Source organism: Canis lupus, chromosome 27 (assembly GCF_048164855.1).
Source record: "Canis lupus baileyi chromosome 27, mCanLup2.hap1, whole genome shotgun sequence".
Lineage (NCBI taxonomy): Eukaryota > Metazoa > Chordata > Mammalia > Carnivora > Canidae > Canis > Canis lupus.
In genome coordinates, this window is record NC_132864.1 from 23,709,534 (window position 1) to 23,734,619 (window position 25,086).

The following is a 25,086-nucleotide window of genomic DNA, read 5'->3' on the forward strand; positions in this document are numbered from 1 at the left end:
TTTTATTTATTTTTTTTAAGATTTTATTTTTATTTATTAATGAGAGAGAGAGAGAGGCAGAGAGCCAGGCAGAGGGAGAAGCAGGCTCCATGCAGGGAGCCTGACATGGGACTTGATCCCGGGACCCCGGGACCATGCCCTGGGCTGAAGGCAAGCACTAAACCACTGAGCCACCTGGGCTGCCCTAGAACAACTTTTTAAAGTCCTGAAAGAAAAGAACTTGTCAGTTTAGAATTCCACTTCCAGTGAAAATAACCTTCAAGAATGAAGGCAAAATAAAGACATTTTAAAATGAAGAGAACTAGTTGCTCTAACAGAAATGCGAAAAAGTTCTTTGGATAGAAGGGAAATGATATCAGTGGGAATCTGGAACTTCAGGAGTGAAAGAAAAGCAACTGAAATGATAAATATCTGGATAAGTATAATAGACGGTTTCCCTCCTAAATTCTTTGATATATGTATGACAGTTAAATACTCATCTGGTGGAGTTTTCAACATATGTCAGTGTGATACATTTGATAATGATGACATAAAAAGGGGAGCAGGTAAAAGAAATATGGAGGTAAGGATTTTGCATTCTTCATAACATGACAAAATATTCTAAATAGACCAAAAGGTTATATATATACTATAATGCGTAGTACAACCACTAAAAACAGACTATGCAATGATAGGTGAACAGAACCTCTAGAGATAAAATGGAATGTTAAAAATTACTCAAATAATCAAAAGATACTTCAGAACATTCCAGAAAAGAGACAAAAAGAGAGAAAGAGGAACAAAAAACTGAGGCCCAAACAGAAACTAAATAATAAAATCATGGACTTAAATCCAAATGTGTTAATAATTACGTTAAATGTTATGTTAATGATCTAAATGTACCAAATGAAAAGAGATTGTCAGAACAGATTTAAGACAAAAAACTGATGGGCAGCCCAGGTGGCTCAGCGGTTTAGCGCCGCCTACAGCTCAGGGCGTGATCCTGGAGACTGGGGATCGAGTCCCACGTCGGGCTCCCTGCATGGAGCCTGCTTCTCCCTCTGCCCCCCTCTCTCTCTCTCCTCTCTGTGTATTCTCATGAATAAATAAATAATCTTAAAAAAAAAAGACAAAAAAATGAGCCCTAACTATATGCTGTTTATAAGAAACTCACTTTAAATATAATGATAGAGGTAAGTTAAAAGCAGAAAGATATAAAAAGGTAAGCCCTGCAAACACAGTAAATGAAAGCTAAAGTGATTATGTTAATATCAAACAAAGTAGACTTTCAGGGCAAGGAAAATTAAGTAGGGATACAGAGGGACATAAGTTGGTGATAAAACAGTCAATTTACCAAGAAGATGTAATAATTCCACATGTGTACACATGTAGCAACAGAGTTCCAAAATACAACAAATTTTGATAGAACTAAAAGGAGGAAAGGTCAAATCCACAATTCTTGGATATTCAATCATCTTCATTTAGTGTAACAGAAGGAACTAGTAGATAGAAAATCAACAAAAAAGGAGCACCAGTGGTTGAGGTTCTGCCTTTGGCTCAGGTTGTGGTCCTGGGGTCCTGGGATCAAGTCTCATATATCAGGCTCCCTGTAGGGGAGAAATCATATTTCTCCCTCTGCCTGTGTCTCTGCCTCTCTGTGACTCTCATGAATAAATAAATAAAATTGAAAAAAGAAAATCAACAAGGATATGGGACACTTGGCTGGTTTAGTTGGTAGAGCATGTGACTGTTGATGTTTTTTGGGGTCATGAGTTCAAGTGCCACATTGGATATGGAAACTAAGAAAAGAAATAAGTAAAACAAAATTTAAAAGAAGAAAATTAGCAAGGATAGCAAACTGAAACCAAAACATCAGCCAACTGCGTCTAGTTGACATAGTGTATGCTCTACCCAACATTGTCAGAATACACATTCCTTTCAAGTACATGTTGAACATTCACCAAGGTAGACCATATACTGGGTTATATAACAAACCTTAACCAATCTAAAAGAATTAAAATCCTACAGAGTATATTTTCAGACCATAATGGAATTAAGCTAGTGATAAATAATAAAACTATAACTGAAAAATACCCAAATGTTTGGAAATTAACAACAAAGTTCTAAATAATCCATGGGTCTAAGAGGAAATCTCAAGGAAAATTAGAAAATATTTTCAGATGAAAACCACCAGTCTTACCAGATGGTGCAGAAAAAGCATTTAACAAAATTCAGCATCCTTCATAAAAGAAATAAACTTAGCAAACTTAGAATAGAAGGGACTTCCTTAACCTTATAAAGATTATCTGTAGAAACCCACAGCTAACATCATGCTTAATGATGAAAGATTGAATGCTTTTGTTCAAATATTAGAAACAAGGCCAGGATGTTCACTCCTACCACTCCTATTCAGTTGCCATGGAAGTCCTAACCAGTGTCAAAAGGCAAGAAAAATAAAAGACATACAGATTGAAATGGAAGCGATACAACTAGTCATAAGTAAAATGGTTCTATGTAGAAAATCCCAAGGATTCTAGAATAACATTCTTACAACTAATAAGTGAGTTTAGCAAGATTGCAGAATACAAGGGAAACAATAAAAAATCAATCATATTTCTATAGATTAGCAGTTGACAATTGGAAACAAGCTAGAAAAACACCACCATTTATAATAGCTCCAAGTTACATGCTTGTGTATATATCTGACAAAATATTCATGGGATCTACATGCTGAAAATTACAAAATGTTGCTGAAACAAATCAAGAAAGACCTGAATCAGTGGAGAGAGAACTATGTTTATGGGTTGGAAAACTCGATAGAGTTAACAAGTTGATTATCCACAAATTAGTTTGTAAAGTTAATGCAATTCAAGGATTTTCCTGTGGACATAAATGTGCTGATTCTGAAATTTACATGGAAATGCAGAGGAACTACAATGGGACTGTTTTGCAAAAGAAGAATGTGAGCAGAATCACCACCCAATTTTAACTCTTGATGTACTCAGACAGTGGATATGATAAAGAGATAGACATACAAGTCAGTGAAACAGTAGAGAGAATCCAGAAATAGACCCACGTAAGTGTGTTCAGTGGATTTTTTGACAGTTGCAAAGGCAATTACATGGAAGAAGAATAGTTTTTTTAAGTATATAGACTGGACATCCATGTGCAGAAATATAAACCTAAGTACCTCTCACCTGGTATAAAAACTAACTCAAAATGAATTATAGATCTAAATGTAAAACCTAAAAGTATAAAAATTCCAGGAGAAAACAGGAAAGAATTTTTGTGATCTTGGATCAAGTAAAGTACTGGTAAATTGGACTTCATCAAAATTGAATGCTTTTGCCCTGCAAAAACTACAATAAAGAGAGTGAAAAGACAAGCCACAGCCCGGGAGAAAATATTAGAAAATCCTATGTCTAACAAAGGACTTGGATCCAGAATATTTATACCTAAATATGTAAAACTCAACAGTAAGAATCCAGTACAAACCGGGCAAAGACTATCCAGATGCCAGATAAGCACATGAAGTGAGACGTTCAGCATCATTGGCCATTAGGGAAATGCAAGCTAAAAGCATGATGAGATACTGTTATACACTTATTAGAAGGACTAAAAATTAAAAATCTGCCAAAGAAAGTGACAGCATGAGTGGCAAGATGTAAAGCAACTGTAACTCTCTTACATTGCTGGCTGGTAAACAAAATGATAGAGCTATTCTGTCAAAAAAGTCTAGCAGTTTCTTACCAAGTTTTACATACATTTACCTAATAACCTCCATAACCTAGAAGTCCCATTCTTGGGTATTTACCCAAGAGAAATAAAGACTAATGGTTACACAAAAACCTAGATGTGAATATTTATAATGGCTTTTTATTCATTGGTGTTTGATCAACATCCTCCAGAAGCTAGATGGGGACTGGGTCAGTAAGCATTGCAGAGGGAAGCCGCATCTGGATATGCGAAGACCACCTGCCCCAGCCCTGATGGTTTTATGCTAATTGATTAATTTGAAGATGAGCCATCAGAGCCCAAGGGTGCTCCCCCATCCCACATGGAGTGCTGATAAAAGCCTGTTCTAAGCTAATTCAGCTCCCTAAAAGTTTTGTCCATGACTAAAGATCATCAGTTATACTGGGAATAAAATGTAGGATTAGCTTGAGTACAGGCTTTTGCTTAATGATGTCTAGACCTTTGTACCAAAAGAAAATGAGAATATGATTCTTTCTACTGGTCAGATCTTAGGGAGTTTGTAGCCAATCTGGCCACTTCTGTTCTCCCCCCCCCCCCACCAACACTTCCCCATAATTCATAATTATGAGAAACTACTAGTTGCAAAACGTAAATTGGGAAAATTATGATGGTGTTCCTTTATTGATATTACCAGTATTTATATAAACAAAACTTTGACTTGATTTCTGTTTCAGATCACAAAAATGGACAGCACTTTATAATACCTCAAATGGCAGACAGGTAAGGCCATTGAAATACCAATCAATTTTATCTGTCACTGTTATTTCCTTGGTTGTATAGTGTTTAAGCGTATTATATTTTGTATTTAACAAAGCCCATACATTTTTCTCTTTTATGGCTATACAATTTGGAAATAAGACGGCTGTAAGTAAACCACCATGTAAAACTTAAGTTTGAAAGAGTATGAGTAACAAATTTATTAGTAAAATTGAAGTCAGTGATAATTGTCACAGTTTTAGCCAGTCGTGACAATATATTATGTCTATAGGTTATATCACAAAGTATTTCTGTATAGTAAGAAAGGATATTCTTTGTCTATAACAGGGATTGGCAAAATTTTTAAGGGCTAGATGGTAAATATTTTAGGTTTTGTGAACCATACAGTCTCTGTCACAACTACTCAGCTCTGTCAGTTGTAGAGGAAAGCATCCATGGCATTATGTAAATGAAGGGCATATCAGCTGAAATAAAATTTCATTTCTGGACACTGAAATGTGAGTGTCATACAATTCTTCTCATGTTATGAAATATTTTTCTTTTGCTTTTTTTTTTTTTTTTTTTTTCCCTCAGACCACCTAAAAATGTAAAAACCATGCTTAGCTCATGGGCTGAACAAAGAAATGGGCTATAATCTGCTGGCCCCTGGTCTGAGGTTAGCTGAGTTCACATCTGCAAGAATGAACTTTAAAATCCTTATTTATCCAATTACCTTTGCACAAATACTATCAAGAGTTAATGAAACAATTAGCTGGAATTCCAGATACAATCTTGCCATTCTGGTTTTTCATATTCTGCCCTTTTCGTATTTCTCCCTGTCATGTTTTTTTTTTTTTTTTTTTAGTGCTTCAGGAATTGTGACCTCTCACATAAAGGGCCTGGTGATGAACCCGGCAATAGTTTTTGTCTTCTAGTTATTTAGTGATTATTTTTCTCTCTATCATGTTACATGAGTATGATGTTTCTTTTTTTTTTTTTTTTTTTTTTTTTTTTTGAGTATGATGTTTCTAAAAGGAGTTACAAGTTCTTGTGTTCACATTTTTCTCACTCTAATGGACTGTAGAATTTTTGTTTCTGACCCTGTCCCTCAACTGTTAATGTCTTACGGCCTTGGCTATCTTAGTCTTCTTCAGAGCTCCTAAAAATGGTGTTTATTTATTTGCTTATTAGTTTTGTACATTTTCTTAGCAGCCTGGATTTGTCTGAATTGGCAAAAGCTGCTAAGAAGAAACTCCAATCCGTGAGTATCTCTGTTTCCTAGTGACATTCAGTGTGGGAAGCCATGCATCCTGCTAATAATACCTGTCCTCCGCCCATTACCTGCTGTACCAGATGACTTTGTTTCATACTCTGAGATGTTGTAAAATCCTAAGGAGGGGATAAGTTTAGTAGATCCAATTTATTGGCTCTGCTTCAGGTAATGGCATTTTTCTCTGTCATTTTGAAAACGACTGTGCATTTGACATTAGGGAATTATTCTTCCTCCTGAGAGTTCCTAGTTTCTCTCAATGTCAGAGTGGGACTCACTCTTTTACAGGGTAGGGATGCCCTCCAGTAGCCTCCTAGGACACTAGGGAAAGACACGAGCTGATGTTGGAGTGGTGAGTGCCACAGATCCACTTGCTGCCATTTGAGATCAGGCCACAGTCGTCACTGTCTTGCGTAGCCTACCTGGTTCATCAGAGCTTAAGTGTATGCTTGCAAGGGCTGGTGGGCCTGCCCGGGGTGTGAGCTCAGAGCTCGCCCAGTTCTGCACGGCCCAGCCTCCCTCCAGTCTGCATACCTCTTCCCAGCCTGCCCATCTCAGCCTCAGTCAGGGCCCGAACAGACTAACTTCACTGGGCTCACTTCCTTTTAGTTTGGTCCCCACAGATGAGCCCTCACCAGGTTGCTTCCCCAGCCGCTTCCACCACCAGATTGCCTGCCTCGGGCTGCTCTCATAGCTCTCTGAATCAGAACTAAGATTCTTAACTTCCTGACATGACCTTGAAGGGTGGCATCCAGTGCTCACCATTCAGTTTTTCCCTGCTTTCCAACCAGTGCCCCTGCATGTGTGCATGCATGTGCACGAATGTTTTTATCTACTTCTTTTGGATTAACACTCTGAGGCCACCTTCATGTCTTCTTCTGGGAATCCTCTCTTTGTGCAATGCTCCCCTGTCCCAGCTTCTGGCCCTTTTGTCATTCAAGTAGCTGAAATTTCACCACCTGGACAGTGTAGGTGGGAGTTTCCCCAAGCCTGCCTCTGATATTGCATCTCCCCTAACGTATGACTTCCTCTTCATTTCTCTTTTTACAGAAGACCATTTACTAGCACTTCATATAATATTAAGTACTAAATATTACATAAAATGAATTTATCATTACTAGTATTTAACTGTTATATGAAATAAATGTATTTTATGCAATTTGGTGTCTCTGTGTTCTGTATCTGTTTTGTGTGTCTGTGTGTTTTATCACCTTTCTTAAATTAAGGAGGTCATGTGGTAAAATTAAGGTGATAAACTTTGGAATCAGCACTAAATAGTCTGTGATTTCCTTTTAATTCCTTGTAATATATAACCCAATTTTTATTTTAAATAATTCAAACATTATATGTAATACTCAAGCTCTCTTTGACCTGCATTTGCTAAGCTGAAAGCTGCATGAAGGGGGGCGGGGGGGCGGTGGTCAGGTTTGTAATATCTCTGGCATGTGGCGGGTGTTAGATAAATATGTAGAACAAAGTTGAGAACAGCCCTCAAGAACTTGGGCTCTGGTCAGACTGGTCAGGTACAGAGCTCATCTATGACAAGCTCTTTAGCCTCTCTGTGCCTTGGTGTTTCTCCTGGAAAGGGGACTAATGATCCATCAACAGCTGCAGATCTGAACTGCTCAGTGAGGATGGGCTACTGGGATTATTTGTTGACCCCACTCTGTAGTCTCCTCCTCAGGGGCCGGGCGGGGGTGGGGAGGTGGATAGCTAGATCAGTGCCACTTCAGTGTTTATTCTACAGTACCTCTCCCTCCTGGATGAGAAGCTGAAAGAAATAGAAGACTAACATATTTCTTATGTTTGTTAAGTGTTAACATTTGCAGAGATTTAAACTTGGATCTTGGGTCCATCACTTGCTGGCTCTGTGACTTCAGGCCAGCTCCTAACTTCTGTGCTTTGATCTCCTTGTCTGTAAAGTGGGATAATAGTAGTTCCTATCTATCTTCATAGAGGTGTTGTGAGTATTAATGTGATGATAGCACAGTGCCTGGGATGTAAGCCTTCAGGTTTTTTTTGTTTGTTTTGTTTTGTTTTGTTTTGTTTTAGCCTTCAGTATTGCTGTTGTAGTTACTGAGGAATAATAACCTCAGCTGGTAGCCCCTTACTGGAAAAGACTGGATATTTATGATGCAAGTTCAAGTTCCCAATCCTTCATCATCTTATCTAGCAAAAGGCTCCCTGAGTTTATTTTCTTTTTTTTTTTTTTTTTTTTTGAGATTTTATTTATTTATTCATAGAGACACAGAGAGAGAGAGGCAGAGACACAGGCAGAGGGAGAAGCAGGCTCCATGCAGAGAGCCCGACGCGGGACTCGATCCAGCGTCTCCAGGATCACGCCCTGGGCTGCAGGCAGTGCTAAACCACTGCACCACCGGGGCTGCCCTCTGAGTTTATTTTCAATCATAAATTAACCACACTAAAGAAAATGTGGGAAATGGACAGGGGGAATCATCTGCATTCACTATATTCTTTTTTTTTTTTTTAACATTTACTATATTCTTAATGGATTCAGGCTCAAGATTTTGATATATTTCTTCTAATTCTTGTTTTATATGCATATCATTTTTTTGAACAGAGGCTTAATCCTAATTATAGAATTGTATATGCTGCTTTTTTCACCCAACAGTGTGCCCTTTATCAAGCTCCCATAAGGTCTATTAGCCAGCAGTTTAAATTGCCACATATAATACCTTCTGGTCAGCATGTGACTGGATGTTTACTGGGCCCCATCTCAGTGCCAGGTACTGTGTGTGGACATAAGGGACACAGGGGATAAAACAAATCCAGTGTCAACTAAAAAGAGACAGCCAGCAAGCATCAGGGTGTGTTTTATGAGGAAAAAGGTTCAGAGAGCTGGAGCCATGCTGGTGGAGGCTTAGCCTCACCCAGCTTGAGGAAGACCCCAACTGTCCTCCCCCATCCCGGTGGCTACCCAGAAGTGTGGAGATTGTTTCATTGGCTGACACTGCACTGTGCGCTGATTAGACAAGCTGTCTTTTGTTGGGGATGCTAAGTTTTTTCTGGGATTGGAGGCCTGCTTACTGAAGAATATAGCAAAGAGACTTACTGAAGTGTGGGTGGTGGATTCTGCAATGGCATGTTTTAACTTCTCAAAACAGCATGTCTTGGCATCTCTATCCCACCAAGTTTAGGATCTGGGGACACTGGCAAATGCCCAAGACCACAAGAGGGGACTTTAAACAGTCACACGAAAAGTTGGGACCTGGACCCTGCTTTGTGATCATGCACTTCAGATGATTCTCCCCTCCTTTACAGCACACCCCTATCTACATTTCACAAAGGAGTGAGACTGCTGTGGGAGGCAGATAGTTCTAGAGGATCTATACTATTCTGGAAATACTATTGTCTGTTTAACAGTGGATATTTACTAAGCACCGGACTTGGATAAGACATTGGAGATTAAAGAGTGAATAAGTCGTAGTGCCCACTCATTCTCCTAGTGTTAATCCTTGTCCCTTGTGTCCCTGATATTTTTTTTACTTGCAGCTAAGTAATCATTTGTTTGAAGAACTTGCCATGGATGTGTACGATGAAGTTGACAGGCGAGAGACTGATGCAGGTGACTGAACATGTGGCTTTCTCTTATAAGCTTCTGTTGTCAGTGGGCAGTGACTAGCTGCCCACCTCCATGTTTTACTTGCCCAATTTCTACTGTCCTGTTGATTCGTGTGTCCACATTTACTTTTGTGTATGTTGGTTTTGGAGTGTGCTTCCCCGAGTCTCCCTTGTGACGCGGGAGCTGTGGCTCTCAGAGAAGCAGTGGCACACCGGTGGTGATAAGATTCTATCTCTGACTCTTTCCTCTGGCTAGTCTGGCTTGCCACGCAAAACCACAGCACCCTGGTAACCGAGACAACTGTCGTCCCCTTCCTTCCGGTCAATCCTGAGTACTCTTCAACACGGAACCAGGCAAGTGGCCAAGTCTGAGAAGTAACCAGTGGTGTTATTTTGGAAATGGCTAATGTGGTATTTAACTTTCCCAGGACAGGTATTTTAAAGTTTTTGATTGATTTAAGTGTTAAGGTCCTTTATACACACAAACCCATAAAACTCAAGAAATTGATAAGAAAGGCAATAAATATAAATAGAAGACTGAAAAAGAATATAAAATAATTCACAGAAAAAATATAAATGGCTTACAAATGTGAAGAAATGTTTAACCTTATTAGCAATCCAAGAAAGTAGCCTAAAGGCATTAATGAAAATTGCATCAATCAAATTAATAAAGAATGTAATAAAGGATACTCCAAGCTGGTAAAGATATAGCAAAATGGACTTTTTCTTATGCTATAGTTAAGAGCTTACATTGCTATAGACTTCAGAAAAGCAATTTGTTAACTGATTTTAAAAGTTTCAAAATTAAGTCTATCCTTTCCTCACAGGTAATCCTTATTTAGGAATATATGCTAATAAAATAAAAATAACAAAGATTTACGCATAGTGATTTTCATCAAAGTACTGTATAAAATAATAGAGCATTAAAAACAACCTAAGCCTCTGTTAGGAGGAGAAAAGTTGTGTAAATTGGGAAGACCTTTCGATTTTTACTGACTACTGGCTGTATATGATGATGAAGTCCCAGCATCTAAGCTATCACTTTTTCTTGAAATTTTAAATTTTTCTTCCAAATTAATTTTTCATAACTGGGTCTACTTCAAAACTGAATTGATAATGGGGAAAAAAGCATCAACTAAAAACATTTTGGTTTTGTTCACAAAAATAAATGTGCAAGGCATTATTGAGATCTCTTAATATAGATGGCTCTAAACTGTGTGCAGGGAAAACATTGATGTGTGCCTTCCCTAGGCTACAGTGGTGCTTTGATCATACTTGGGAGGCTTTGCTTGGGAGCCTTGCTCAAGTCTAACAATAGTGTGACTGGTCTTATGTGAATATCCACATGTATATTTTCACACTGAGGAATATTTCCAATTATTTTCTCACTCTCAGGGCAGACAGAAACTAGCTCGGTTTAACGCCCATGAGTTTGCCACACTGGTCATCGACATTCTCAGTGACGCCAAGAGGAGACAGCAAGGCAGTCCTCTTTCTGGTTCTAAAGGTAACTCTTGCAAGGTGCTTAAGTACTTGATCCTCTGGCCTTCTAACTTGGCACAAGTATTAAATTTAAAATTATAAGTTACTTAAAGCAGTTGTCATGAAAAGTTTATCTTTGTGAGCCCTGATGAATTATAAATATTTCAGTGTTGGGACACTGGGTGGCTCAGTTGATTAAGTGGCTGCCTTCAGCTCAGGTTGTGATCCCAGGGTCCTGGAGTTGAGTCCTGCTTCAGTCTGCTTGAAAGACTCTCTCCCTCTGCCCCTTTCCCTACTTAGGCTCTTTTGCTTTCTCACTCTCTATCTCTCAAATAAATCTTTTTTAAAAAATTAATGTCTGAACAGTAAGGTTATGTGCTGATCGGTTGACAAAAATGTTATAAGCAGAGGCTGGTAGGAACCTACCCCCGTGTTTCCTCTCAGGATAATGGTTCAAGATTTGCTAAATCAGTCTCCACAGCAATTTTATAACCATATCAATGCAGGTAATGAAATGGACTCTTTATTTGTATATGTTTAGGGAAAAGACTGGAAAGGTATAGCACAAAATAAATCAATGGCTATGGTTGATTACCATTAGTTTCAGATTTTCTGTATTGAATATTCTGTAAATCCGATGATACATGTATTTTAGATATTAATTTGAAAAATTAAAATTCATTTTGAGTAGCCATAATTTATCACCCAGATATTACCCATCAAAATATCCAGAAACAATATTGGAAATCAGAGATCAACTTGAGTGAGTTGCCTCAGAGAGGAAGTTGGACAGACTTGGATAATTTGTGAAATCTTTTATTCAAAATGTGTTAGAGCCTATGGAATCATCCCTGCTCCCCTGTATGGTCTACATAGGTGTGTGTCCAGTGGGTTGTTCTATTTTTTCCTTTCTCTCTGGTAGTCAGCCGAATAAGTGCCAGTATGCCTGTTCTATGAGCACCAAGTTCCTAGGCTCCATTTTAACAGCCTCCTTTCAGTAACGTTACCTTGTAAACAAGTTATAGTTACAGTTGAATCACAGTTAATCTTACATTCGTTATGGCTTTAGTTCCCTGGTTTGGAACTACACTCTGTCCCCTTGGGAACCTGCCTTCTCAACTTGAGCAGCACTTCCATAAACCACCTAATTAATTTGCCCATATTTGGTGAGTGGCCCAAAGGGATGCTGAAATGCCTCTGTGATTGATAGTAGGTCCTCTGTCTGGTTGATGACTTGCTGTGTGATTCTTACATTGGTATGAATATAACATTGCTATTTCTGTCATTTTTCTCTTAGTCTTTGAATGGCTAAACCCAAAAATCCTCCCAGTGAATTTTGGGGGGAAAAGTTTTTTTTAAGCCTGAAGAAAAGTTATTTGCTTCTATTGATAGACAATGTGGAGCTGATACTGAAAACGATCAGTAACCAGCACAGCATTGAGAGTCAAGACAATGACCAGCCAGACTATGACAGTGTGGCCTCAGATGAAGACACGGATCTGGAAGCTACTGCAAGCAAAGCAAACAGGCAGAAGGTGAGGTGACACATTGCACATAGAAGGGGAGAATATGTTTCTTTTTGGAATCATTCCTCTTGCAAAATCACCTTATTTGTAAATCACTGTGAAAGGTGCTCTGGGGGTAAAGTGAGGTTTACTACTAGCTTGGGCCAGCAAGGTAAATCCTTTTAAAATAGGGGATCCTGTGTCCCTAAATTTATTGCTGAATCACAGCCCTGCCCCAACCGTGGTTTTATAAAACTTGTGAGGAGGGGCTGATGTGTTTTATTCCTTCAACAAATGTTTACCCAGTGACTTCTCTGGATCATACTCTCTTGAAGCCTAGTTCCTTTCCTGTGAGGCTCTCCCTGCCTAGTAGGAAAGAGAACTGCAGTCGGAAGTACAAAGTGATAATGTCATAAGAAACACAACTAGAAGCCAGGGGTGGGGATGTGAGAGGAGACCCAGCCTGTTGACGAGGACAAGTGTCAGGGGAGGCCGTGTATGTGGAATGTCTGTTCATATGTACCTTAAAAGATGCATGGGATTAGGTAAGTGGAGAGGCAGGGAGGGTAGTCTAAGCAAAGAGAAGATGAAAGAGAGCATCTAGCAGAACGCGCTCACATGTAGAGACAGCCTAAAAGGGGTGAGACTCAAAGCACAGAGCAGGTGTCACACCTGGAGGATCATGCCACCGGACTGAAGAGTCTACACCTTGGCAGACAATGTAGTGTCTAGGAAGCTCTGAGGCGGAGCAGGAGGGCAGTGGTCAGCAATTTTGGTTCCTCTCTTTTGGGAGGACTATTCTTGCTGGGTCAGAGGGCAGAAGAAGGAAGCCCAGTTGGGGTACTGCTGAAGAGGCCATACTGGAGCCTATGCAGAGAGGGTCCAGACAGAAGAGAAGTACAGTAGCAGAATGAGTGTGGGCCCAAGGAGAAGGCAGTGGAGGCCTGCTGGCCCACCCACTGCTAAGTCTCCAGGACCTCGCCCCAGACCTGACCCACAGAGGAGCTCAGCAAACATTTGAGAATGGACAAATAGGAAGACAGATAGACAGATCTCAACAATAACTTCGAATGTTTGAGGCAGTGAGGTAAACTTACAGAAGATGTGTCCAAAGTTGTCCAGCTCACACAACTGTGAGAAAGGTAGTGCCATGAACAGACACAGGGAATGTGAAGGGGACAGCAAAAGTCACTTGTCGCATCTGATACACCCCTGCCCAGTGTTCTCAGAAGCACTGAATTCAGTCAGAGCGAAAGCCAAAATCATGACAGGATCCTACCAATTGGCCGCCTCCTCTCTGCCTTGCATACCCTCTCCTTCTAGCTAAGCTTTGCTGCTGACTGGAACGTTCCTCCTCCAGACAGCCACTGGACTAATGTCCTTCCGGCTGCTACTCATGTCTCACCTACCAAGGCTTATCCCACCTGTCTAATTAAAAGGCACCCACCTTCACCCCTTCTCTCCCCAGCCCCTCACCCTGCTCCATTTTCTCTGTTTTCCACAGCACTTGTCATCTGTTGTCATACTGTGTAGTCACTTATTTTTATTTTGTCCTTTCCCACTCTGCTGGGGTGCAAACACCATGGAAGCTAGAATCTTTGTTTTCGTTTTTTATGTATCCTGAGTCCCTAGAATACTGCCTGATGCTCACTACGAATAGCTGGAATGAAGGAATTACTGAAAGAACGAATTTTTTAAAAAGAAAAAGGAATGAGCAAGAGAAAGACAGGCAAAACAAGACAAATGCACTGAGAGTCCTCATCAGACTAGATTTACTGACTGCACTCCCTGTTCTCAGAAAATCTTGACTCTGATATTTTTCAAATATTATAGTAACCCTACCTTTATGTTTTATTTTTGCGTTCCTCCCAGAAGCCTTGATTTGGTTTGATTAACTTTGCAGTCCAGCTGGCATGGTCAGAATTTGAAATTCTTTAGCTGTGAGTCTTGAATGTTATCATCATCTCAGATTGTGAACATTTTCCCCAATTTATTTTTAGAGTCTAGATTCAGATTTATCAGATGGACCAGTCACTGTGCAGGAATTTATGGAGGTCAAAAACGCTCTAGTGGCTTCTGAGGCCAAGATACAGCAGCTAATGAAGGTGAATAACAACTTGAGTGACGAGCTGAGAATTATGCAGAAAAAGGTAACACGTTAATAAATGCCAGGATGATTGACTCTTTAACTTCATAGTATAAGGAAGAATCCCAGGCACAATGCTGGTGGGCAAAGGGGAGAAAAGCAGTTATTGTAAACAAACATAAAAACCTTTGGGCCAACCTGTCTTTTTAGAAGTAGTATGTATTTGAATATTTCAGACAAAGTGTTTTTGATTAGAAATAAATCCAGAGTGAGTTTCCCAAGCAGTTGACATGTAACAGCCCAGTAAGTGTTTATATCAGCTGCAGCCGCCCTTGCACTACTCCATGCTTCCTGGGAATCTAGATGCCCTTCCATGGATGCGTGTCTTCCTACTGCTCATTCTAAAGAATCACACCAGGAAGTCAGAGCAGATAAAAGCCATGGGCAGGTGTCTGTGTTTATCAGCGCTGCATGCAGGGGGTGCCATCCCTGCTCGCTCGTATTCTCAGTTGTTAACCCACCCAGCTCTGGCAGCTCTGTCCCACAACCCCCCTGTTTTTCACCAGTACTTACTAATTTATGATGTCTTCAGAGCCTAGAGCAGGGCCCATCACAGAGTAGAGGCTCCATGAATATAAGAAAACATTTTTGTTTGCACTAGTGAGAGCTGTACACTAGTAAGAGACAATCTCGTTTGCCCCGCATTTTCTCATTTGCTGCCTTTTGGGAGAGTCAGAAATATATGAATAAGCTAATCCCTAAAAGGAGTATAGCTAATAGCAGCAAGGAATATGCTTAAGAGGGCGATTATGTATGTAAGTCTTTATGAGAAGGCTGTGCCTGTCATCCAGTTCTCTCCAAAATGAGATTTTGTATACTTCCCTAAGAAACAAAACGAAGTATGTATCTGTGTCTTAATTCTGCCATTTGAAGAATAATGTTTCAGAATCATTATCAAGAACAGAGGACAAGGTGCACACTCCCTTTGTGGCTGGGTCCTTCCCAATAATGTCCAAGGAAGGAAGGAGATCTGTCCCCTCTGCCTGTCAGGGGAGGACACTGCAGTGCACTCTCGCCCGGGGCTTGGTCTAGGTAGGATTCTTTTGCTATAGAGTTCTAGATCTTTTTTTTTTTTTTTTTTTTTTTTAGATAAATGTCTCCAAACTTAAAATACTACCTAAAGATCAACCAGATTAACATTTATCAACTCCTTGTTCTGGGCCAGTCTGACCCCATCTAGGGCCAGTGTGCAGCTGTGAACAGGGCAGACCAAAAGCCCTTTAGCTGTGTCATACAGGGCTTACTCTTCTTCTGTCTTTTCTGAAATATCTTTTGCTTAATGAATGGCAGTTTGTCCCCATTAATTGAACTAATTTGTTGAGGTGACTTTTTCTGAAACATGCTGACTTTGCCAGTGTAAATCAGTCTGCTAAGCATCACTTTTTTTTTTTTTTTTTGCTCTAATGCTCCCTTAGCATTTGTAGAAATTGTCAGAGATAACCTCATATCTCTGAAAAGCAAATGTTTTGAGCCTTAAGAAATGTAGAGTGAAATTATTTGCCTTTGCTCATGGATTATCTCAATTCTTAGAAATGCTTTTGATTTCTGGAGCAATTGAATTATCTGTAACTTCTCATTTCCTTTTAACACTCCTTTCAAACAAAGAAATGTAGTCTGATTCTTATTAAGACTAGCATCACCCAAATTTATTCTAGGACATATCTCTAAATAGGAGGACTAGAATATTTTAGAATTGATACAAGGAACTTGTGCTCATCAAAACACATTCAAGTAAAATCCACACTGGATGTTTTAGAGGTATGACAAGTATTAAAATTAAGTTTCAGATTTCAAGGCATTTTTTTTAAAAACTCTGAGAAGGTTTTTACATAGACAAGCACGTGACCAGATACTCTAGTCGTTCATTGAGGGAGCATGTACCACTTCTCCTCACTCTCTGGATTGTGTCCCTTTCATTTTGGGTATGGACTCCCTAATAAATAGTTTGACAGGCACCTTATGCTTGTCTCTATCCTGGAATGTAGGAATTTTCAGTGGCTGCTTGTCACTTTGCAGCTGTTCTTTGGAAAATGAGTTATAGACAGAAGTTATACCCTGTAAGCCTTTGTGGTGTAGAAGCACGCTCTCATTCCTTAGTGGATCATACTTGGAAAAAACAGAAATGAGGGTATTTTTGTGGCATAGGCTGTATCAGTCAAACTGTCACAAAAAATTGGCTCTATTACCATAAACTATGTAGAATTTGCTTATTTTGCAAAGATGTGTTGGTTTTATTTCAAAGTTAGGTTAAAGTTTGTGTGTGTATATAGTTGACAAAGTAGCATGATTTGTATCTGATCTTTCATATTTAACAGTTGCTTGGAAAAGATGCTAATTAATGAAGAGGAGCAGCCACTATTGGTGTACTATTCACAGATCGGTGCTTTCTAAATAAAAATTGAAAGTAACTCCTAACACTGAATGGGTTTGCTATTGAAAAAGTAATGATCTTCTGGTGCAAATACATTTGTTTATGGACTTAAGCCTTGCCCCTGGTGGGGAATTTGGTCAGAGTTTACAGTCTCTGTCAAAGAGTAGACAGCTGAACTTACACCACACCCAGCTTATAAAATGTCATGGAAGATGGAGGAGCACCAGAGGGGAAGGACATTGTGCAAACGGGACTCAGTTAATTGTGTTTCACATGCCAAACGCTAAGGAGTAACATGATTCCTTGCTGATCCCTTAACGCTAACTCATCAAACACCATGAAGCAGCCTGCATGTGAGGAATGGAAAGAGCAATCAGGGTCTCCAAGTGACAGCCTCTAACTAAAATAGGGTGGTACCAGGCAGATTAGAGTGTTTAAAGCTGACACCGCCGAGGTTGCATTTTTGGGTGACAAAGCCAAAGGAGAGAGAGAGGCCAAATATTCCAGCCCTGGCTGAAAGCTGACCAATCACCAGAGGGAAGCAAGCGTGCCACGTGGAGCGTTCAGATGAAGATGTTAACATAGCTCGATAGGCCTCCAGTTTTCTTCATGATATGTTAATATAGCAAACTTACCATGATTTGACCCCCTCTCTTTTTTAAGAAGTGCTAAATTGTTTGGAATATTAAGAGTATTCTGTAATAAAAATTTGTTGATCATGATTTTTCTTGTTGGCTTTTTGGGAAGCAGTAGCCCATCTGATTTTTCATAAGCTGAACTTCACTGTCTTTCTTGCTTTGCAAAGCAACTCTGGTTATCTTTGTGCTGCTTCCATGGTGTCTGCTGGCATTTTTGGCATTTGCAAATGGCTTAGGGCTCATTTGAAAAGCAGGTTAGATTTTCAGGAAGCGATAGCTTCATGATCTCAAGCTCTTGCTGAAACGGCATTAGAAGAATCCAGAGTCCAGCTCGCCTGCAAACATTTCCCAGGCCCACTCTGACCAGTTTTTCAGTGGTTAAACATTTCGTTTTTTAAAAACCCAAACTGTAACTTTTCTGCAATGAGAAATCAAGCTGTTTAATTTGCTTGAGCGATGAAGTGAATTGATTGCGTGTCACTCATGCTAGGAAAGTAGGTTCTTGTTTGTAGTTACCTGTAACTTTCAACCCAGCTAGCTGTTACTGTTCTTACTGTTTAAAGCTGGTAGTTGTATGCGTTTACTTGGTGTTTGCTTTTTCTGCTTGCTATAGAAAAACACCGTCCCACTGCCAAACATTTCTTTCAGCTTCAAACACTCCAGAGTGAAAATTCGAACCTCAGGAAACAGGCCACAACCAATATATATCAGGTGCAAACTGGTTCTGAGTACACAGACACTTCCAACCACTCTTCCTTAAAGCGACGTCCGTCTGCCCGGGGCAGTAGGCCCATGTCCATGTACGAGACGGGATCAGGTCAGAAACCATATCTCCCAATGGGAGAAGTGAACCACCCTGAAGAGAGCAGGACAAGACTCCAGCCTTTCCCCACGCACGTAAGTAACACCACTGGCGCTTCTGCTATTCACCCTTTGTCCAGCCTGACCTCCTGTATTCCCTCTTCGGAACCTGCAGATTCCCATGTCTCTTGCTTTGCAAAATTGGGCTAGAAGAGTTCTCCTGTGTTTGCTGTATTAACATGTCAACAGATATTTACATTTCCATAAGCAGATAGGGCCATTAGCTGAAAGCTTTCCAGCAAAGTTCAGGATTCTGGCTTTTGTTCAGCTCCCCTCCCCTTTTCTCCCTCATATCCATAATATCTTTCCCAGACAGCCAGTACTGGAACTTTTTTTGTAGCAGTCTTTTTCCCCCATTTCTAAAAACAAAAACAAATGGTAAAAGTGACCAGCAAAAAGAAGTACTTTCTTCTTTGAGATAGACAGGTAGGTGCCCCTCTGTGAAATTGAGCCATTAGAATTCAGGGTGGCTTCTCTGCCACTCCTAGTGAAGCAGGCGGTGTCTGCAGCCTGGGCATGCAGGGTAGGTCTAGAAGCCTCTAGCCTCTCCATGTGTGGTCAGCCTGCCTGCTTAGCTTCTGCATCTCCCTCCTCCTCTTCATGGAGAAAATGTTGCTCTGTCATTTCATAAAAGGGAAATGTTAAAACTTCTGTACCGATTTTACAAGTATTTTGTGCCAAAGATTGTATTCTGTAACAGGCTGCTAACCATCTTGTTTTACAATGGGATAAGTATGGTATTGAGATTTTCAAATGTTATATTTCTTTTGGATTAATTTATTTTAAATACCCATGTTTTGACAAAATGTTACATGTGGAACTCATGTTTTTTCAGAGAGTAGTATTTATCTTTTATAAACGTGAAAGTTGTTATTTCTTCAGTCAAATTTTATAGAAGTTTCCAAAAAACTCTCAGAGTAAATGCAGAGTAAAGGATTTGGTCTAGTAAATTAAACCTTAGTTTAATTTTGTCAGGCTTCAGTGCAGTAAAATTTCAGCGTTGTTATACTGTAGTTGGGGGTCCGTTACTTCAACTTTTATAAGTTGTTTGGGCTAAAACATTCTAAGGCAATTGATCTGATATACTTGATGTAATGGAAATGCCATTGAACTAACTTAAAAATCTTACTTTTGTATAACTGAAAACAAAAGTTAAGAAAAGCAATTTTGTCAACTTTCACAGTATACTTTTTTATTTTAGGAACATTTAGAATGTAATGTCATTTTATTGCTGAAGTTCTGTATCGATACCGAAAAGTAGATTGATAACCTTTACCAACCGAACCATTCATATAGTTTCTCATTTCAAGTATATCCTGATTAAAAAACAAGTATTCGTTTAAAGCCATCCATTAAAAAAAAAAAAACTATTACAAAATTAAATTCTCATAGGTGTTATCTTTTCTCATATGGAAAAGTAGCTTTATAAATTCCAAGTAATTTCTGGGAGGCATCTCACTAAAGGAGTAACCATTTCTGAGGTCCTGTCATCAGCTAGCATGGCAGTGAGCCTGCCTGTCACAGAAATTTCAGCATTGATCTCACATAGTGAGTTGCTTTTTAGGATTCTTTTACTGGGAAACTCCGGGCTGAATCCAGGATAGGTGGCGGGGGTTTTTTGGTTTGTTTTGTATTTTCCCGAGTGTGTGTTTTTTTTTTCCCCTTCCAGATCGGGAGGAGTGCGCTTGTGACCTCCTCTTCATCTCTGCCTTCCTTCCCCTCCACACTTTCCTGGTCGAGGGACGAAAGCGCCCGAAGGGTTAAGTACACTCTGACGGTCTGCTCTCTGGAGGAGGGGCAGTGCTCCTGGGCGCTTTGTGCTTCTCCTGGTCCTCCTGTCCCTCCACTAACTGCCTTTCTGTCCCGCATGAGGCAGCGCTTCCCCCAGGTGTCTCAGCACAGCAGCATGCAGGCACACACGCGCACACGCACACACACATCCATGCGTGTCTGTAGGAGGCAGTCTCCCTCTTATCTAACCCCACATTGCTCAGTTTCACTTACTACTTAACAAAGTTTGCAATTCACCCTTTAACATTTATTTGGAGCATACTGTCTTTTTAAACAATCAAAAAATTAGCTGGCTGCTGGTTAAATATTGTAATAGAGCAAATGTGTTAAATTTATTCAGATATCAGATTAACACTAGTCTTTTTGGGCTAACTGAAACACTAAGACATCATGCTTTATTATTTTTTATTTTTCTGCCTGTTGACATTTTTGATGTCGATGCCATACCTGACACACTCCAGTTTTGTGGTACCTGTGTCCCGTATCAAATTGCAACACATGGCAGCATTGGAGGTGTAGGTGGCTGTTACTATAAAGCTGTTCATTTAATGAATTGGTCAAATCCAGCTTGCTGATATATAATTTACATTCTCTATAACAATACGTGATTGAGGTAAGCAAGCCCCTTTTAGAGTAGGCAGACAGCAGTATTTATTAAGCACTTCCTCTATACCCAACCTTTTGGTAAGTCAGAGGGTCCTAGGGACTTAGATGACATTCCTGCTCCCAAAGGCACTGTCAGTTTAAAAAAGTCCTTTCCTGGGGGCCTGGCTGGCTCAGTTGGTTAAGTGTCCAACTCTTGATCTCAGCTCAGGTCTTGATCTCAGGATTATGAGTTCAGGCCCCACATGTTGGGCCCATGTTGGGCATGGAGCCTACTTTAAAAAAAAAAAAAATCCTTTCCTGCATGAGGAGTGCATGATGTCAAGCTGAAAAGGAGTAAGGAGCATGTACAGGCTTCGAAGACCTGCATTCAGGTCATGGCACACTCTTTAATGGAAGGATAGTGTAACCAACTCAAGAGGAGGAAAGGTGGCTGTGGATGGAGTTTGCACTGGGCTTTTTTCCATTCCCTCCACATCAGTAAGAATGACAGAGTCATACTTCTCCACTACTGGTGCCATATGGCCCATCAAGGCCCTCTGGGGGTTCTCTTCTGCACTTGGAGGTAGTCTATTAAAAGGAATTCTTGATGTATGATACTTAGTCTTCTGAACAATTCTGAAATTGAACTGTCGTGTTTTATTATATTTTTTATAATTTTTTCAGTTAAACTAAGGGACAGTTAAGTAGAAATGAAACAGCTCATTTGAAATTTTGTTAATAAGAATCAAGTCCTCTTTTTCCCACTGTGAAATTTGTTTAAAAAAAAAAAAAAAAAAAAAACCTACGTTGGTAGTTTTGAGAATCCTTTCAAGGACTGCTTGCTGAGACAGTTTTATACAAGATTAACAGTTACATCATTTAAACTGATAATCTTGATTATTCCTGACAGCTTCATCATGAGTTTAGGCTTTTATGGTATGTCTGTATTCAGAGAATACTGCAAATCTATTCAGTAAACTGAACCAGCACCAGCTATAAAGTAACTTTTCTATTAACAGCTTTCAGAGAGCAAGCAGCACATTAACTAATAGGTCTTGATCCTAGCTCTGCATGTTTACAATAATTTTCATAAGATTAAATGCTGGCTAATTTGAAATCCTGTGCTATGTTTTTGTTGGCAACGATGAAAGACTGTAAGTAACTGATTTTCTGGATGGCCATTGCTATAGTTGTTTTCTGTGCTTAAGGAACATTTCCTGAGTACTTATTAGATATATGAGTTGTTACTCTTCTAAAATGTTTAAATGAAACCTGGTACTTTCGATCATTGTGGGGTAATGCATTTGATTTGTAATTACTACATTTACCTCAAGGAAAGCAAAAAGATTGATTATAAAAATGTGAGATTTTCTGGGTTTAATTCTGTTTTCTAGATTTTTTCCACTGGAGCAGCTCTGGATGAATTTTCTAGAATAATTATTTAAATACAAGTTTTTTATGTTTCCTTTTTGTATGTGCATGTCTGTGTGTACCTGTGCACATACACATGCACATACAAATACTCATCCATAATGTATGTGCATGTAAATATAAAAACTAGAGGAAAAGAAATGTAAAGATTAAGCATTTCCTGTGAAAGGTAAGATGGGGTATTTTTGTTTGGGGAGAGGTTTTTTTTTTTTAAGATCACCTTTAGAAGAGCCTGGTTTCCCTGTTCCCTGCATAGGGTACAGTGCCTAGCTTTGCTCTTCAAGCTTCACTTCTAGTGTCCAGTAATCGACTGATGGATTCATAAAGCCAGGTCAAAATAAGGCAGCTGGTGAAGCAGACTGCTTACTGGTAGGAGATGTAAACACAGGGATCCAGAAAGTTGTAGTAGATTTTATAGAACTTAGTTTTACAGACTCCCTGCATGGCTCCAAGCCAACACTTTAAATCATTTGCCAGATGAATTTGATTGGGTAAAGCATGAGTTCACATTGAATTTTAGGAGCCCAGCAAGCACCTTTTTTTTTTTTTTTTTTTTTTTAAGATTTTGTTTTATTCATGAGAGACCCAGAGAGAGAAAGGCAGAGACATAGGCAGAGGGAGAAGCAGGCTCCTTCTAGGGATCCCAGGACTCAATCCCAGAACTCCAGGATCATGCCCTGGGCCAAAGGCAGACACTAAACCTCTGAGCCACCCAGGTGTTCCTCTGGTTAGGTTTTGAATCACCTTCTGCTGACTTATGTACTAAATAAAGAAATTCCCAAAGCATTGTGGATAAAATAATATTGAGGGAAAATCATTTTTATTAAACACTCCAGAACTAACATAGTCCCCTTCAAGGGAATGTGGTCCCCTTCAAATTTGGCTACCCTGGAAGACCCTATGCTTCACCATGCAGACATTTGCCCAAAACATTTTTAGTATTCCTCTTTTGAATCTGTGTCTCATTTTTAATATCCACAATTGCATCAAGTATTTATATCCTAAAGGTTAGATGTTTTAGGAAACATAAAAGTGGTTGGAAACCAAGGGTCAAGCTAGGTTACTCCATTTTGGTTCACAAACAACATGCAGCAATAAATTAATAATACTGGATTTTTTTTCATGTGGCTCATACAAACTGTTTCTGCGTGCAGTTCTTAGAGAGCCCTAAACGTTTTGAGCAGTGACAGTCCTCAGGGCATCAGGCACAGAATACTGGAGAATGTAGGAGACAGGACCTAGGTTCATGGTGCTGATTTTCTCCTGACTCTGTGACCTTGGCTTTGTCCGCCAGCTCTTATGGACCTTCAGTTTTCATCTGATATTAGACTAGATAATCTGCCGCTGGCTTCCAGCACTGAAGGTCTGTGGGCATATAAGTGCTGGCCTGTGTGCATTATATTATAGTTAAACTCCATATTCCTTAGAGAACTAAATACGGGTGTGTTGCCTCACATGTCTGCGTTAATTTATACCAAGGAGCTGTTTATGGAGTTGCCACTGAGCTAAGAGGAAAATGGTGCCAAGAGGGAGAGAAATCATTTCTGGATCTATGAGTCAACTTTTACTAAATTTTTTACTAAATTTTCAATAAAGGGCTGGCTTCTGTCCCAAGTGAGATTGGGGCCTGAAGGCCATGTAGCCCAATAGGTAACAGTTCCTAGGCAAGGCTCCCAGATGTTTTATGCTTAAAACTAACAGGTGTTGCCTTTATCTCTTGCAGGCCTCCAGGCTAGAAAAGCAGAACAGCACGCCTGAAAGTGACTACGATAATACACCCAATGACACGGACCCAGATGACACAGGGTACAAGAGGACTGCCCTGGGGTGGGCTCTCGAACCCAAGACCTAGCATCAGGAGATGCACTTTATCCCACATGTGCCTTCTCTCTATTTTCAGACCTATAAGGTTATAAAACATGGAGGCATAAGTTCATAGTTTAACCTCCTAACCTATTATTACCCCAGAGGCCTGGTTTTCTTTTACCAGCCTATTACACACATCTCTGAGTAGCTATAATGTGCTTAAAAATCAATACTTTTAAGTTAACATGAGGTCACATTCTACATTTGTACCCCAGGGGATGAGCTGGCATAGGGAGGGCTTTATAACAACACATCCTTGCTGTTCCACTTGTCTGCTCCCTTTCCGCGTCTTTACTCTTTCTCCAAGAGTCATAATTTCCAGCCCTATGGTAGCATGAAGCAGCCACCATGTGAGCTGTGGCTGCCTGTTGAGGAAACAGCCTCACTGTGAGTCTCCTGCCAGAGAGGATAAAGGAAACCACAGAAGCAGCCAGCTCAGGCACTCAGCAAATACACATGCACTAGCTCCTAGAAGCAGAGAAGCAGCTAATGAGCACTTGTCACATTTAGCCACTTCTTTGATGGTCACAGGTCAAGCAGAAAGGGAAGGCAGAGGAGTATGGTGTGGCAAGGCGATGGCTCAGTACCAGACACAGTGGAACCCCACACTGCCCCCAGCCCCATCCTCCCCAGCACGGAAGACGTCATCCGGAAAACTGAACAGATCACCAAAAACATACAGGAGCTCTTAAGAGCCGCTCAAGAAAATAAACATGACAGGTAAGGGGGTTTGAAAATCCTGCCTGGAAAAATATACCTGCTGTGGAAGAGATGTTGCTCAGTTCTAAAGGATTTTTTTCAGTATGCTTATTTTTTTAAGTTTTTGTGGGTTTTTTTTTTTTTTTTTGTGGTTTTTTTGTTGTTGTTTTGTTTGTTTGTTTGTTTGTTTTAATTTCAGGTTTGCATAACAGGCCTAAGAACAAATTTGTAAATTTCAGGGTTTTTTTTTATTTGTTTGTTTTTAAGATTTTATTTATTTATTCATAGAGTCAGAGAGAGAGAAAGGCAGAGACACAGGCAGAGGGAGAAGCAGGCATCATACAGAGGGTCTCCAGGATCATGCCCTGGGCTGCAGGCGGCGCTAAACCGCTTCGCCACCAGGGCTGCCCTTGTTTGTTTGTTTGTTT

General features: G+C 39.9%; 1 protein-coding gene across 15 annotated transcripts in view; it reads left to right on the plus strand.

Annotated features, from left to right (window-relative positions):
- The window catches only part of GIT2 (GIT ArfGAP 2), a 47,035-nt gene that overhangs the window by 14,056 nt on the left and 7,893 nt on the right, over positions 1–25,086 (plus strand). For 2 of the 15 annotated variants that reach the window (XM_072802863.1, XM_072802870.1), the window contains exons 8-18: positions 4,410–4,455; positions 5,641–5,692; positions 9,215–9,287; positions 9,540–9,637; positions 10,679–10,790; positions 12,158–12,300; positions 14,271–14,420; positions 18,074–18,322; positions 19,956–20,045; positions 23,817–23,899; positions 24,491–24,679. In XM_072802863.1, coding sequence (XP_072658964.1) covers positions 4,410–4,455; positions 5,641–5,692; positions 9,215–9,287; positions 9,540–9,637; positions 10,679–10,790; positions 12,158–12,300; positions 14,271–14,420; positions 18,074–18,322; positions 19,956–20,045; positions 23,817–23,899; positions 24,491–24,679 — 1,285 coding nt within the window. Of the gene's footprint in view, positions 1–4,409; positions 4,456–5,640; positions 5,693–9,214; positions 9,288–9,539; positions 9,638–10,678; positions 10,791–12,157; positions 12,301–14,270; positions 14,421–16,731; positions 17,510–18,073; positions 18,323–19,955; positions 20,046–23,816; positions 23,900–24,490; positions 24,680–25,086 lie in introns of those variants that run through there. The other 13 variants (XM_072802865.1, XM_072802864.1, XM_072802866.1 and 10 more) reach the window with 13 other exon arrangements.